We start from the raw sequence: 14,285 nt of genomic DNA, 5'->3' as shown, positions 1-14,285 counted from the left end.
GCTGGGCAGAAGGGGCAGCCATCTACCTGCCCAGCTGCAGCACACACATGCATTAAGCTGCTTCCCCTCCCCATGAACAGACCACTGACCTCTTATAGGAGCCAGATGAGCAAGAAAATCACCTGTTCAAAAATAGGGCTTTTATTTTTATGTAAAAAAGAGTAAATAAAAATGGACTACTTTTTCTGCTCAGATTCTGACAGCCACCAGCTGCTGGCCCCACTGCCTGCATGTATCTCTAGCATTGGAGGGGAGAAAAGTCAGATGGTTAAGAAAAAAGCAATGCACGAGGCTAAGACAGACATTTACAGAATCTCTGCAGGGATGAAGCTCAGAACAAAGCAGCCTGGATCCTTCCCCATTAAAAGGGGTTAATATCCTGGCTCAGCACTACCCCTGTGACAGAGAGACCTCCTGCCCCCAGCAAGCCACCCCAGATAAGGAAATTAGGACAAGTCTTTCTGAAACCACTCAAGCCCCACACCCAGTGCCACTTGCAGAGCTGCCTCTGGCCAACCTTTTCCTCACGAGGACTCAGGTTGCAACAGCCCTTTAAAAAAGCATACTGGCCAGCCACCCTCTGGTCACTTCCGCTCCCCAGCAACATCCCCAGGTCTAGCCTTCAGAGCATATTAGATATCAAAACCAGGGAAGGCAACTGAAAGCGCTGCAGTCCCATTCTAACAACTGGATAGAGAAGAGCAAAGAGCCAGCAAGAGGTACTGACGAGGCCACTGGGGCACTGGGTCTGGGGATCAGCCAACAACTAACAAGCAGGTCCCTGCACTATAAAGCAAAAAAGCATTAATGTAATGTTTTAATCCTTTTATGATAAAAAAAAAAAGTACTGAAGAATATCTGGGTGGACTATTTGATCTCATCTAGCTGGTGGCCAGGTTAAAACAAACCAGAGCCCTTCAAATAACCAATTCGACTGTCCCCATCCAAACCCATTCAGATGGGCTGTGACAAAGCCAGTCCTCCAGACATCAACACATTCTGTGACTGTCAGGTAACAGCTCCAACCTTGGAAGAAAAGGAAGAAAGAGGCAGGACAAGAGCGGGGAGAACCATTATTCCTTCCTTTTCAAGGTGAAAACAGAAACAGCAGGTAAGAGCCAGGAGCTACAGCTTCCCTGAAGATACCACTTCTATTGGCATCACGGTGTTCAACTTTAGGGAGCAATCCAGTGCAGGGGCAGTTGGGCACCCCGCTCCTCTGGCAACCCTTAAAACAGGATGAGGAGGGGTACTTGAGCAGGGTGTATCCTGGGCAAACACACCCGCTCCCTCGTATACACAGCAGAAAAGGAACTTGGAATTTGCTGGCCCCTCTGCCACGCAGCCAGTCCTCTTTTTCTCAAGGCCTCAGACTCCTCCCTCCCTACCGACGAGGTCGCCTGCTTTGGACACATCTAGTCGCTTACTCCGAGCTCTCTTCTACCTCCTTTTGTTTCTTCTTCTTCTTTTTCTTCTTGGTGCTGGTCTCACTGGTCTGTGAAGAGGTTGAAGAGGTCAGGAAGAAATCAGAAAGGAATCCCCCACTGCTCATTTCAGGAAGAACCACCCCACTCCGGATGCAGTGCAGGCTCCTCATGGCCGCAATCCTCCCTCGCCACCAGACAAGCACTCAAGCACAGACTGAATGCCAGCACCATACTGGGCACCATCCTCCCACCAGGGCCTGTTACAGGACACCAGAGCACAGAGGTGGCCTGGCAGGAACACGTACCCACCAACGGCCACGGGGCACAGATGGCTGCTCACCCCATCCACTGCAGATCCACCCCCACAAGCCTCACCTGTCCTATCTCCCACCACCCCCAACAGTTCAGTTTACAAATGCACCTATCCAGACATCTTTCTCTGCCTGTAGAGAGCCTGGCACTTTGGGGACATGCACAGCAGGATGCTGATGTGTTTATCCTGGAGGTATTAAGGAGAGACAATCCCTCCCATCTCTCCCATAATTGGACTGTACCATGGCAGGACCCAGTTACATACCACTTCTATTTGCTCTTCTGCACTCTCAGATGCCTCTTTGGCCTTCTTCTCTTTCTTTTTCTTTTTCTTTTCCTTCTTGCTCAGCTCCTCTGGTGGTGGGGAGGCAGGGGATGGTGGGGTCACAGCCTCCTCACTTTCACTCTCTGACTCTCGCTTCCTCTGTTAGAGGAACACGTTGTCAGACACGCCATCTTCCAAAGAAGCTCAAGTGATGGGAAAACTGTCTGCAAGCCCATTGCAACTATTCTGTCTGATTCAATCAAACTTCACAGTTAACAATGCTTTGAGCGGGAGGATGAGCTACAGACTGCCAGTGGTCCCCTCCAGCATACACTGTCTAGGATTTGCTTCTGCCAGAATTGCACCCCTTGTTTCTCAGTGTTTCCTGTACCCCAAATGCTCCAGAGTTTGAAACACTGCTGCACCTTTACAAGTGCACACACAAGCCCTGACTTAGATCCTTAGATCACAGCACAAGCCCTGACTTAAGGAACTTTAGATGCAACTCTTGCATGGAGATTTCTGCAACTGTCTGTAGTCTCCAGAAAGGTTCTCTGGCACAACAAAGCTCCATTGTGGCTCCATAGAACATATTTCCTTGGATGCCGCAGCTCATACACCACAAGTCAGAGCTCCTCATTCTCACACTGTACTGCAGGACTCGCACCCAAAATACAACGTCCCAGAGACAAACACCTAGGAACAAGGCCTAAACAGGTCACCCTACAGCTAGCTCGTGGGCCACACAACCACAACACATGTTGGGGCACTAGGCTCCCAGAATATGAAACACCTTCCCCTGTAAAACAACCAACCAAAGCAGCACACAGTCCAGCACCTGGTACCAACTGCCTAAAGGAACAGGCACATATCCACTCTTCATCAGGGCCCAAACAACCTTACAGCCAGAGAACACTAACAATACTCACTTTTGGAGCCCTCTCCAGCTCTGAAACAGCTTGCGGAACAGCAGCTGCCTCTTTCTTGGAAGCATCCCTGAAAGAGAAGATCCCCAGGCTGAGCACAACAGCCGCTGCCATGCGCTGCTCCGTACAAGTACAAAGTCCTGTCCCCCTCGCAAGGGCTCCATAGCCCGTGCCAGGTGCTGGGTGGGGAGGCTGGTGTGGGGAAGACCTGCAGCCTGCACCCGGGCCAGCTAGGCTGGGCAACAGCAAGGCCTCCCCCATTTAATTTAGCAGACTGACTCCCTCTAAAACCACAAACACAGGCTAGAAAGGGATAACTGTCTGCTCAGGGCCTTTCCCTCTGGCACTGCCCACAAGCAACACATTCCCTGGGACTGCAAGAAATGCCACCGCAACCCACGGGTCCGGACAGCCGACAGCCTTAGGTCAGGCCTAAGCACAAACGGCAGCACCCAGGCCAGCCCTCACTGCACAGGGCTCCCCTCTGCCCACCATGCGGGAGCCACACACCCTGCACCCACCTGTAATCCACATACTCCTTCTTCCAGGAATCCGGTGTGCTCTCGTTGGGCTTTCCATGCTTGTCCAACAGACCCTTCTGGATCATCATCTTCTTTTGACTGGCCTGAGAACATGCAACAAGTCAGACCGCAGCTCCAGGGAGGAGAAATCCTCCCCAGGGCTTCAGCCACTCGGCCTAAGAGGAGGTAATCCATGAAGAAGCCAAGCCAACAACTACAGTGTTACTGATTTAACACTTCTCCAAGGATCTTCTAAGAAATCACACAAAACATCCCCTGCACAGCAGCCTACAAGTCTCAGACAAGAGGCATCTTCATCAGTAAATAAGGAGTAATTTGTGGGAGAACTAACAGCAGCAAAATAAGATGACTCTGCACATCATGGAGCTCAGATCTTTGACTCGGTTTCTCCAGCTTAATGACCTGCCGCATTTCAGCTGAACCACTCCAGCTGCAAATGCAAGGCTTTGCTAAAGACTCCAAGATGCCTGAACTGGCCCACATTACCTCACATTTGCTGCAAGACAGATGTGCATGCATCCCCACAGCTTTCTACATTTCACCTGAACCACAGGAATGAAATAAGCCACAGCAACTTGGCACCGAGTTGTAAGTCCGATCTGCATCACTTGCCCCAGTGAAATGCCAGTCTGGCTGCAGTTAAGCTAGCATTGCTGACCTGCTGCTTTCCATGACTACCACATGCTTGAGACAGGAGAGGAACGCAACAACAGGTGTTCCCACTGCTCCTGTCGTCCTTCAGGCACAATTTAGTGTCTCAACACAGTTTGCATTTTGGCACTGTTGCAATAGCACCAGAAGGAAAAGCAGCTGCTTCCCCAGCCCCTCCAGAGCCATCAGTATAGGGTGATAGATGAAGGTCATCTTTGCAGAGCGCTAATGCCATCCACTTCACATCATTTGGCTCTTTACCAGAGGAGGGCTGGTGCTGCACAGACCTGAGGAGCCCACACCTGGGCACCAGCGGCAGCCCCAGCTGGGCCTTGGGTAGAGCTGCCCAGGCTCTGTTGGGGGGGGGGGGGGGGGGGGAAGAAAGCCTCGCTCCCAGTGGCACTGGGCTGGCATGGCCCCGGCACTGGGAAGCACTACCATCATGGCTCCAGAAGAGCACAGCACAATTACACCAATGGCCTGGAGAAGACACAGGCGCAGCTCTGCCCAAGGGGCCCAGCGTCCCACATGCCAACAGCTGGGCTCCCACCACTGCCCTGGGACTGACCGCACCCCCATGTCACTCACCTTGGGACCGAGACCCCATTTGCGGGGATACGTGTCTCTCTCCATGATCACTCTCTTGATCTTTGCCACAATGCCATGGTCACAGGTAGAAATGACTGCTGTGGTCATCAAGGCAATGGCTGCAGAAGCAGGCAGAATGTTCATTAACTCTTTAACAGCAGAATTGTGATAGCACCACAGGAACCTGCTGTGTTTAGCCTGTTCTTCCTCTGTCAGCATAAAGAGGAGCAACAATGCCCACCAGTGCCATTTCACCCAAAAACCTCACTGAAGGCAAGTTCTGGACTAACACAGAGAGCTGCCTTCCTCAAAGACAGCAAGTGCATTAGTCATGGATTAACCACACCATAAGCACAGGCCTTTCCGGCTTACAGCAGAAGACTAGTTCTCGATCAGTCAACGCAATAAGAGCAGCACCAACACCACCACTAGAGGGGGAAGAGCTCTGTGAGCAGCTGCTGGAGCACTTCCAGGCAGCTCAAAGAGCCATGCCACTATAGAAAGGAGCAGTGCTGCTCCTTTGTCAGCTCCTAAAACCTTGCAGAGCCAAACTAGAGGAGACTAATCCTACCAATAAATTACGTTTTTCTTGCCAGGTCCCCAGGATGACCAGAGTGCAGGCAGTACAAACAACAGGGTGGAAGGGCTTGGCTGTGTTACACCTCCAAGGCCTCTCAGTCCCATGGGTCTGGACAAAGCATGAGGCTGTGCAGCACTGAGCACCATGACAGACCATCTGTACAGCCTGTACATCTGTCAGTGCCTGCCACCTACACAGCTTCTTTGAAGACCCTGGTTAGAACAAAGCACCCTTTTGAGTCACTTCACAGAAGCTGCTATTGCTCAAGTCCTTTTACACTGACCTGCTCAGAAGTGTGATGTGCCAGGTAGCAGCATGTGATCAGACATCATCCCTCGTCTCAGTGGGGATGGAGTCCCCCAAAGAGGGGCTCCAACCCTGCCAGCACCACTTCACTCCTGCAGGCAGCCAGCCACACACCACAGCAGCCCCCAGTAGGACACTGGGAGACTGGAGGGTCTCTGGAGGCTGCACAGCACCCAGACCCTAGAACAGGAATCGGGGTGCTGCAGGAGGGCAGCACCACTGCACTCAGAGAATGGATAAACTTCGTCATCACCTCACACACAGAGTGCACCTGAGCATCACGCAGCTGAAACCAGGCTGAGGAACTCTTCACACCTTGCCAAGGACTGACACAGCCACTGTTTCTTAACATCCTACCCAACACCAGCTGCCTTGGGCCTTACTAACCCACAGTCCCCATCAGGAAGCGCTATTTAAACCTTTTGCGCATGGGGACTCATTTGTTGTGCGTTCACTGGAACACAGTCTATTATTTCTGCAGTTAGCTGGGCACAAGAACAAGGAGTTTCATACCTAGGCAGATAGCTTCTCCTTTCGTGGTGATGACGACAATCTCCTGATTAAGCTCAATACCATCTTCATACCTCAGGACACCAGGCAGCATGATCTTGGCTCCATAGCAAATGGCATTAACCTGAAAATGTAGGTAAGGAGGGCTTATAAGCTATTAGAGAATAAAAACAACATAAGAAGTGCCTGTAATATTTTAGCTTCCCATTGCCATTACTGTCCCAGCAATAACATCCCTACGTATCTATTTCTTATTGTCCACTATATAAAACTTGGGGGCTTTGGAATAAGCAAGAAAAGCAAAGCACCAATCACAGCAAACAACATGTGATGCACATCTCCTACAACCATCAGCATGTTCCTGAAATGAGGAGAGCAGCTTCTCTGCCACTCAGTTTTTGGGTCTTGCATCTTACTGCTGATGGCAGTGGCCCATACTAGGTCCTACACAGGTCACAATCAGGACAGCGCTGGACACAATATGGATCCTGATCCCCCATTTATTATATTACCTGCACAAGTTAGGTGGACACTTTGTAGTCTCTGGCTGTCAACTGGCACTATCTCAGGAACTCACCGCACTGTCTTTCATGACTAGCCGCTTGTGTGAAGTCAGCAGTTTCTCCAACGGCAGGATAACTCTTCGCAGGTAGCTGTCATCCTTGTTGTTGTCATACTGCCATTGTGCATCCAGTACATCGTGCATAGTCACCATGTTGTCCTGCAAAGACACAACCCCTCTAAACTCTCCTACCAGCGACCAACTCAAAACACACACAAGAAAACAGCTGAAGTCCAACAGCAAATAGTGTGCTGAAAGGAAGTGAAAAAAAGATGCCCAACTCAAAAGCATCAAAAAAGCAACCTAGAAGAGGCAAGAATACTTTCCATCAACAGATTGAGGTCAGCCTGACTTGTGCTACCACAGACTTCAACCTTCCTAATCTCAGATAAGATATTCAATAATATTCACTAGATCCAAGTGTATAAGGTCTGTCCACATGAAACTTTGAAATGTGACCAAACTTAAATAAATACCTGGGAATTCTAGACAAAGATTAACGAGTAGAAGTCTAAATTAGCCAGCTTTTCAATCTGTGACACGGAATAAATTCTTGAAGGAGCTGTAAGCACCCAACACCTGGAATTCAGAAATGACTGCCAATGATTACAGCTGTGGTAAGAGCACAGATGGGTGGGGAAGCACTTGCACTCTGATACTCCTGCTTTGCAAGGAAAGAAATTAATTCAGTTAATTTATTTCAGTTTAAATTAATTCAAATAATTTCAGGAGTTTGGACCAGCAGCAAGATCCAGCTATGACCAGACTGAAAAGACTGTACAAGTGTTAAAGATCACACAAGGCTGCATCTCCCAGGCTCATTTCGATAAAGCACGCTCCCTGCGTTGTGCCCTGACACCAAGCGGTCACAGATTGCTAAGCAGTCAGCTCACACGCCTGAACTCGTGGCACGTGCGTGGTTTGTAGGCTGAGAAACACAAGTGGCATAAAACAAACTTTCAGTCACCATGGTGCACTTCCCAGTCACTTGCTGTCCCAAAGCTTAATTATCAGAACAGGGGCACACCCTGAACTGAACTCAACACTTTGGTTGCAGACTGTCTATACCAAGAGCTCCCATGTTTTCCCGGCTATTCACAAAACTCCTCCCAGCCACCATGCACCTATACCTTCTCCTAACACTGCAAAACTCCAAGGAACTCTTGAAATTCTGACAATTTCAAATGTGCTAGTTATAGTTAGAGCTACCACTCTACCTTCTCTCCCAGGATGCCTGAGCGCACTCTGCGGAGCTCCTGCATCTGGCCCCCCACACCAAGCAGCAAACCAAGGTGAACACAGAGCGTTCGGATATATGTGCCTGCTTCACAGCTCACCCAGAAGATACCTGAAATGCAAGACAGGACAGAAGAATATTTAAATACATATCTGGAAACAAATCACATGTAGAAGCTCCCTCTGAGAGAAGCTGTATATCCAACCCTTCACAGAGCCATCAGCCTGGGGTGATAGATGAAGGTCATCTTTGCACTGAGTGCTAATGCCATCTAATTGACATCATTTGGCTCTTCAATGAAGGATGCAGCAGTACAAATAACAAATGGGATTTGCTTCTCAGCACACCAAAGCAATGTATGAAGCAGTTACTGCTTGATGGTGGGGAGGATTTATGTCTTAAGACATCTGCCAGGAATAGGAAGCAGCCCATTTAACAGGAAATTTTATCAGCTGTCAGCTTAATAGGAAGAAGGCAGGAAAGCCTTGTTTTACCTAATCTTCTCTCAGGATCATACTCCACCAGCTTGCTCTCATAGATGGTTCTGACCCTCAGTTGTCGTTTGACAGCAGCAATGAGGGGTGGTCGCTGAAACAGTGCGCCTGTCAGAGTTTCTATTGCCTGAGGGTAGAAGCAGAAGAAGTAACAGCTCACACCTGTACCCTAACGTAGGAGCACCTTGGGGTCTCCAGCAACTACCACCACTTCCATGAATAAGAAACCACAAGGTTCATAATTTGGCGATGTCATATTTAATAAAGCCGATCTGAACCAGTGATGTGGTCAGAATGCTACCCCAGCTGCCAGTGAGCACAGCTGGGCTTTTTTATCAGGTGGCAGCATGTGATCAGACATCATCCCTCGTCTCAGTGGGGATGGAGTCCCCCAAAGAGGGGCTCCAACCCTGCCAGCACCACTTCACTCCTGCAGGCAGCCAGCCACACACCACAGCAGCCCCCAGTAGGACACTGGGAGACTGGAGGGTCTCTGGAGGCTGCACAGCACCCAGACCCTAGAACAGGAATCGGGGTGCTGCAGGAGGGCAGCACCACTGCACTCAGAGAATGGATAAACTTCATCACCACCTCACACACAGAGTGCACCTGAGCTCCACACCTACCCTCTCATCTCCCACCAATGCTGAACACTTTGCATGTAAAGTGCCAGCATGGCTAAGAGCATGCCGAGACTTACCCTGGCAAGCTGAGCCTCACTTTCAATTGCATTGTGCAGCCGAACAATTCCCACATACTCTTTGCCTGAAAGAACGACAAGAGCAGTCAGGAGTGGCCACTTACATTTAATGTTGACCTCAAGGTTCACATTGCTTCACAGCCACACATCCACAGAGCCCTGAAATTTTCACAACCACCTCTCCTAGGAAGTGCGCAGTTTATTATGGAGTCGATTACTCTTCCAACAAAATAAATCTAAGCTACATTTATTTCTTCACCAAGTTTTATTTCACTGGACTGGTAGAGACTGAGGCCCTAAGTTCAGTTAGTACATGAAACCAGTCTGTTAGAAGTGTTCTCACTGACTTAAAACAGCACAAGCCCCAGAGAAGCATTAAAAAAAAAAATATTTTGTGACAGCATGGATGCACCCTGACTGGCTTGGAGTGAGAAGGATAAGCAACCTTTAAGCTCAAAGCACTGAAGATCAAGGGTAGCCCTTTCAAAGACTGGAAATCTCCATTTCATCTCCAAAAGAACTCCACACCTCCCCAGTCACTTACACTGTAAATGGTCCCAGGCAATAAACATACCTGCGCTCTGCTGAGATTTGACCAGTCGTGTTGCCCTCTCAATGCACACAATGAGGCACCCAGTCACCTTAGGATCCAGAGTGCCACTGTGTCCAGTCTTCTCTACTCGAAGGATGCGTCGGATCCATGCAACCACCTCGTGGGAAGATGGATTGGAAGGTTTGTCGAGGTTAATAAAGCCAGACCTATAGTGCAAGATCACAGAGAGCAGGAGCTAAGCATCAGGGCAAACAGAGCAAGAGCGCAAAAACTTTGACAATATTTGTCATGGCTGCAAAGAAATGTATACAGCCAAATAAGCAATGAGCCTCGCAGATGCTCTCAGTGAGCACACATTGAGCTGCTCTGCACACAGCAGGTGATGTATTCCACTGTCAAAGAATTCTCTTCTCCCCAGACTGCTCATCACTACTCTGCACTTAAACCAAATCCTACAAACAAACCCCAAGCAGTCTCAAAGCCTAGCAGGCCGAAGGACTTTCCATAAGACCCCAGAGAATTCCTCAAGTGTTTGCATGTTTGTCCACAGACCAGTACAACCCCAGAACAAAGCCAACTTCACAGGAAGTGACCAGCACGTCCTATTTAAACATTCACTAGTTGGTAGCAAGGTACTGAGTCAAGCAGAAAGGTAAAAGGGGAATCCAGAACAGAAAATGTTTTGGAGATATTAACTGTGAAAGAAAAATAAACCACTCTGGCCCTTATCGCACTCACCTGACATAATCAGAAATCTCTCTCTTCAGGGGATTAGCACCAGAAGAAAGAGGTGTGTAGTGTGCTGTCATCACATTTAACTTGTCAAAGTTCTGCAAAATCCAAGCAAAAGTTACAAATGTTCTTGAGCTTACTCTGGTTTCAGCGTTGCTTTGCCCCAAAACATCTCCCCAGTTACACAACATCTGATTTGTGCATTTAAGTGAAAGGGTCTCTTCCAAAATGAAAACGACCCAACAACGAAACCACAACCACATTTTACAGAAACAGAAAGAAATAAAAGTCCTGCACTGAAAGAGATGGGAAAGTAGCAAAATACCAGCCTTCACAATGCAGGATAAATCCAGTGTGCCCCAGAAACTCCGCACAAGCAACTCAGAAGTCTACACAGACCACAGGCCGAAATAAATAGCTGAAGAAATCTGGTGGGGTCTCTACAGGAGATGCTAAACTTAGAAAGCAGGCATGCAAATTACACTGCTAGACAAAATTTATAACGTGATTTCTGTATGCAGAGGGTTTGCCTCTGCTTTTAGTGTCAGGCATGCTGTTTCTCAGCAGGAGGGTTACACAGAGAAGGAGCTGTGCATCCCCACAGGCCTCCACTGAGAGAAGACAGAAGAAGGAGCAGGGACGTCTCGTGGCCACGAGGCTGCCCACAGCCCGCTCTACCTTCAGCAGCAAGGGCCACTGAGACGTGTCCAGCTGGGCGATCCGGGACTCGGGCTTGATGAAAAACTCCTCCGTGTGCTGAATGTCCTGAGGGCGGATGAAGTTACCGAGATCAGAGAAGGGAACCCAGCGGCCCGCGCTCCCGCCCGCTGCCACGCGGCCCCTGAACCGGCTGCGCGCCCGCCAAGCAGCGCGGCCACTGCCGGGGAGCGGCCGAGCTCCCCGCGCTGGCGGCGGGGGCGGAGGCCCGTCGGGCTCGCTGCGCGGCGCCGCTGCCCCCAGCCCCACCGCCGGGCCCCACCTCCGCCAGGGACCGAGCTGGGGAAGCCCCCGGGCAGCCCGAGGCCGGCCCCGGGCAGCCCCCGCCCCGCACTCACCGCTACGTCCTCGTCGGGAAGCACCCGCTTCTCCTTCTTCCGCCGCTTCTTCACGCTGGAACCTGCGGGAGCGACACGATGAGCGTCCCTGCCGAACCCTGCCGGCCCCACTGCGCCGGGAGCGGGGCGGGCCAGGGAGGGCGCCCGCAGCCCCGAACCCCTCCGGGGCGGGCCCGCCGCCGCCGGCCCTCCCCCACGTGGTACCGCGGCGGCCCCGAGCCACGCGCGGACGCCTCCCCGCCGGGGCTCCCCGAGCCCCCCCCTCGCCTATGCACACCGCGCCCGGCGGAGCCAGGCTCCCCCCGGCGGTTCCCGCCGCTGCGCACCGTCCCCGTCCGCCATGGCCGCGCCGCGTGGTGCCGCCGCCGCCGCGCAGTGACCGGAAGGGCCGCCCCTTCCCGACGAGCGCCGCGCCAGCACGTGACCGCTCCCCGCGCTGCGCGGGACGAGGCCGCCCCGCCCCCGGCCCCGCCCACTCCCGCCGCCGCGCGGCCGCTCTGAGCCAGCGCGTGCGCGCTCACCGTGCCCGCAGCTGCCGGGCGGCGCTGGAGGCAGCAGGCAGCCGACACTGGGCTCCCCCCCCTCGGCCGCGGCCGAGCGGCCTCGGGCAGCCGGGGCTGGGTGAGCAGCAGCCCGTAGTGCGGAGGGTGGAATCCCGTTAGCCCTGCCTGCAACCCGTGCAGCGAAGTGAGGAGTTGCCACTGCAGCACGCAGACCCTCCCGTTCAGGGTCCAACCTTGTGTTGCGAGAGTGGACTTTTATCGGTACCGCATCCCCAGACCGGGTCTCACGTACTTATGTTCCTGCCGGCACCAGTTGAAAACATCGGGCCTCTGCCCTGTTTTCTTGTAGATGCTTTTGTACCCCCAATACAAATCCGGTAGCTTGTTCATCTCCATCTAAGAGGCTGTTGCTAGAGGGGACACAGGGCCCAGGCACAGCTAAGCGTCTGCCAACTACTATTGCTGCAGCTGCCAGCCCTAGAGCTTGGCAAGGGACGTTCCTAACATCCCAAACCACTACTCCCAAACCTGCAGGGCGCCCGGGCAGCGCCCAGGCAGCCGGCAGCGCCTCTCCCCGGGGGAAGGCCGCGGAGGGCGGCACCGCCCCGCGCAGCGCGGCCGGGGCTCCCGCTTACGCCCGCACCCGTCGGTATCACCGCAGCTCACCCCAGACGGTCCCTGCCGGTCGGGCGCCGGCAGCAGAGAGCAACAGCGGCTGCCATCAGGCTCCGATCCGCCCTCTCCCGGGGTTTACCGGTCCCGCAGAATCCCACAGAAGAGCGGCCCTGTCGCTCCCGGGACCGCGGCAGAGGGGAGCTCCCCCGGGACGGCCCCCGCACAGACCCCGCGGCCTCTCCCGGGCTCCGCTGCCGGACCAGGCCCTGCAACGGAGCTCGGCTGCTCGGTTCTGCCGGCACCGGTGCCGTCATTGTGGGTACGGGCGCTCTCAGACCCGGGGCCTCGAGGAAGGCTCTCGACAGAGACCAGAAGTGGTCTGTATGCAGTTTTCAAGTAGTCCGATTTCAGGTAACCCGAGAGGCATCCCTTGTCTGGGAATTAACTCCACGCAGCCATCGCTCTAGCCTCCAAACAGCCAGAGCAGAACAGTCGCTTCTTGTGGACAACCACCACGTGACAGTCTAGTTACTCAGCTCCACCTATTTTCACTGAAAAGGAGAGGGCCATAAGTACTTTTTATTTTTGCTTCGTGGCATGGCACATCCATAGCTAACTGAACTATGAAGTAACATCAAGGCCTGAACTAAGCCTTTCTCAACTATCATTTTACCTAGGCAAAAAAAGCTTTGTGGTAATTAACTCTTCTTACAGACTGGGGGGATGAATGTTTGCATTTCGGCTAGGAAGACTGCAAGTTCCCAGCTATTTAAGTGTGGAACCTGAGAAACAGCTGAAAAACAAACACTGGAAAAGCATCTGAAAAACCTGCCGTCTCTAGACCCACGGATTAAAGTCAGAAGCACGTGTCATACCGCTGTCACACCGGAATTACCTCTTCCCATACCAGAGTTACCTTGGTCTCCTCTCCCAGGTGTGCAAAGGGCATTGCTCCCTCTCACAAAGCCTCAGCCTCCTGCGGGGGTCTCTGGGAGCATCTGCTGCAAGCCTTTGTTTCATTCACCATTACCTGGGGGCACTAGAATTGCTCTTTATTTACACAACACGCCCAATTACTGGGGGACCACCAGGGCGCCTCTGGATTCCAGAATGAGGCACCCCTTCCTTGAGACTGCATCTTAACACCGCAGAAGTTTGGCTAGGCCTGTAGGCAACGGCTGGGTGCGCCAAAGACAGCGGGTTCGTTTCTTTTCCGATCTGAAGGCTCGCCTTCTTCACCTAAATACTGGAAAAGGCCCCAAGAAGCAGAAAGCAAGAGGCACAAGCACCCGCCAGCAAACAGGAACAGCAGCTGAAGAGAACTGAGCAAACAGGCCCTTCTAAAAGAACTCGCCCTTCTCCACCTCCACCACTGCTTTGGTTCCTCACGACCCCCAGCTGTAGTAGGTTTGCCATTTTGCAGGCTCAGTTCTCTAGGTCACTGCTGTTCTACGGCAGATGGAGTCAGGCTGCCACCACCACCGGTCCCCAGGCAACCGCTTGCAGGCCAGTGACCAACTCCTTCCAATCCACCACGAGGGCCAAACGCGGGGCCTCGTGCTGGCTGCAGCGCCTTTTGTTTTCAGGAGGGGGAAGAGGGGGGAATCATCTCATTTCAACGTGTTGTTTTTAAGAAACAACTCCAGCAACGTTTGATTCCTACAGATGTGCGAGCCCTCCAGCACCCGTACCCCGGGCGATACCCTCCGAGCAAGTTTTCCTGCCTG

The 14,285-nt window shown here is 52.4% G+C and overlaps 1 protein-coding gene and 5 non-coding genes across 8 annotated transcripts; all 6 read right to left on the bottom strand.

Annotated features, from left to right (window-relative positions):
* Positions 1–121: 121 nt before the first annotated feature.
* Positions 122–14,229, bottom strand: DKC1 (dyskerin pseudouridine synthase 1). 3 transcript variants are annotated; one of them, XM_087748796.1, is made up of 16 exons: positions 13,232–14,229; positions 12,610–13,109; positions 11,441–11,502; positions 11,064–11,150; positions 10,392–10,483; positions 9,675–9,859; positions 9,101–9,165; positions 8,401–8,527; positions 7,887–8,017; positions 6,685–6,828; positions 6,111–6,231; positions 4,712–4,830; positions 3,452–3,555; positions 2,934–3,000; positions 2,005–2,163; positions 122–1,495 (listed from the first exon to the last, which is right to left on the bottom strand). In XM_087748796.1, the coding sequence occupies exons 5-16, from the start codon at positions 10,460–10,462 to the stop codon at positions 1,424–1,426; spliced, it is 1,365 nt and encodes a 454-aa protein (XP_087604922.1). In that variant the 5' UTR covers positions 10,463–10,483; positions 11,064–11,150; positions 11,441–11,502; positions 12,610–13,109; positions 13,232–14,229; the 3' UTR covers positions 122–1,423. The 3 variants fall into 3 exon arrangements, with proteins under 3 accessions (XP_087604922.1, XP_087604923.1, XP_087604920.1); XM_087748797.1 differs by having other exon boundaries at positions 13,475–14,229; XM_087748794.1 differs by lacking the exons at positions 12,610–13,109; positions 13,232–14,229 and adding an exon at positions 11,767–11,860.
* LOC148056709 (small nucleolar RNA SNORD83) lies at positions 4,304–4,377 on the bottom strand. The gene has a single exon (XR_015702824.1). It is a non-coding gene; the product is annotated as a small nucleolar RNA SNORD83 (small nucleolar RNA).
* On the bottom strand, positions 5,609–5,855 carry LOC148056708 (small nucleolar RNA SNORD17). The gene has a single exon (XR_015702821.1). It is a non-coding gene; the product is annotated as a small nucleolar RNA SNORD17 (small nucleolar RNA).
* On the bottom strand, positions 7,589–7,722 carry LOC148056707 (small nucleolar RNA SNORA36 family). Its single transcript, XR_015702819.1, has one exon. It is a non-coding gene; the product is annotated as a small nucleolar RNA SNORA36 family (small nucleolar RNA).
* On the bottom strand, positions 8,121–8,196 carry LOC148056706 (small nucleolar RNA SNORD83). The gene has a single exon (XR_015702823.1). It is a non-coding gene; the product is annotated as a small nucleolar RNA SNORD83 (small nucleolar RNA).
* On the bottom strand, positions 8,750–8,996 carry LOC148056705 (small nucleolar RNA SNORD17). The gene has a single exon (XR_015702820.1). It is a non-coding gene; the product is annotated as a small nucleolar RNA SNORD17 (small nucleolar RNA).
* Positions 14,230–14,285: the final 56 nt, after the last annotated feature.

The sequence above is a fragment of the Nipponia nippon genome, unplaced genomic scaffold (assembly GCF_047370975.1).
Source record: "Nipponia nippon isolate SJK-2023a ecotype South Korea unplaced genomic scaffold, ASM4737097v1 scaffold_12, whole genome shotgun sequence".
Taxonomy (NCBI): Eukaryota; Metazoa; Chordata; class Aves; order Pelecaniformes; family Threskiornithidae; genus Nipponia; species Nipponia nippon.
The sequence above is the reverse complement of the archived record's forward strand: the minus strand, read 5'-3'. Positions and strand labels throughout refer to the sequence as shown.

What these genes read in the sequence shown, in the direction of transcription:
- DKC1 (XM_087748794.1), bottom strand. An exon ending in TTCCCGACGAGGACGTAGCG is followed by an intron (nt 11,151 to 11,440) that starts GTGAGTGCGGGG and finishes ATCCGCCCTCAG; the next exon opens with GACATTCAGCACACGGAGGA. An exon ending in CAGGCATCCTGGGAGAGAAG is followed by an intron (nt 6,829 to 7,886) that starts GTAGAGTGGTAG and finishes GTGTCTTTGCAG; the next exon opens with GACAACATGGTGACTATGCA.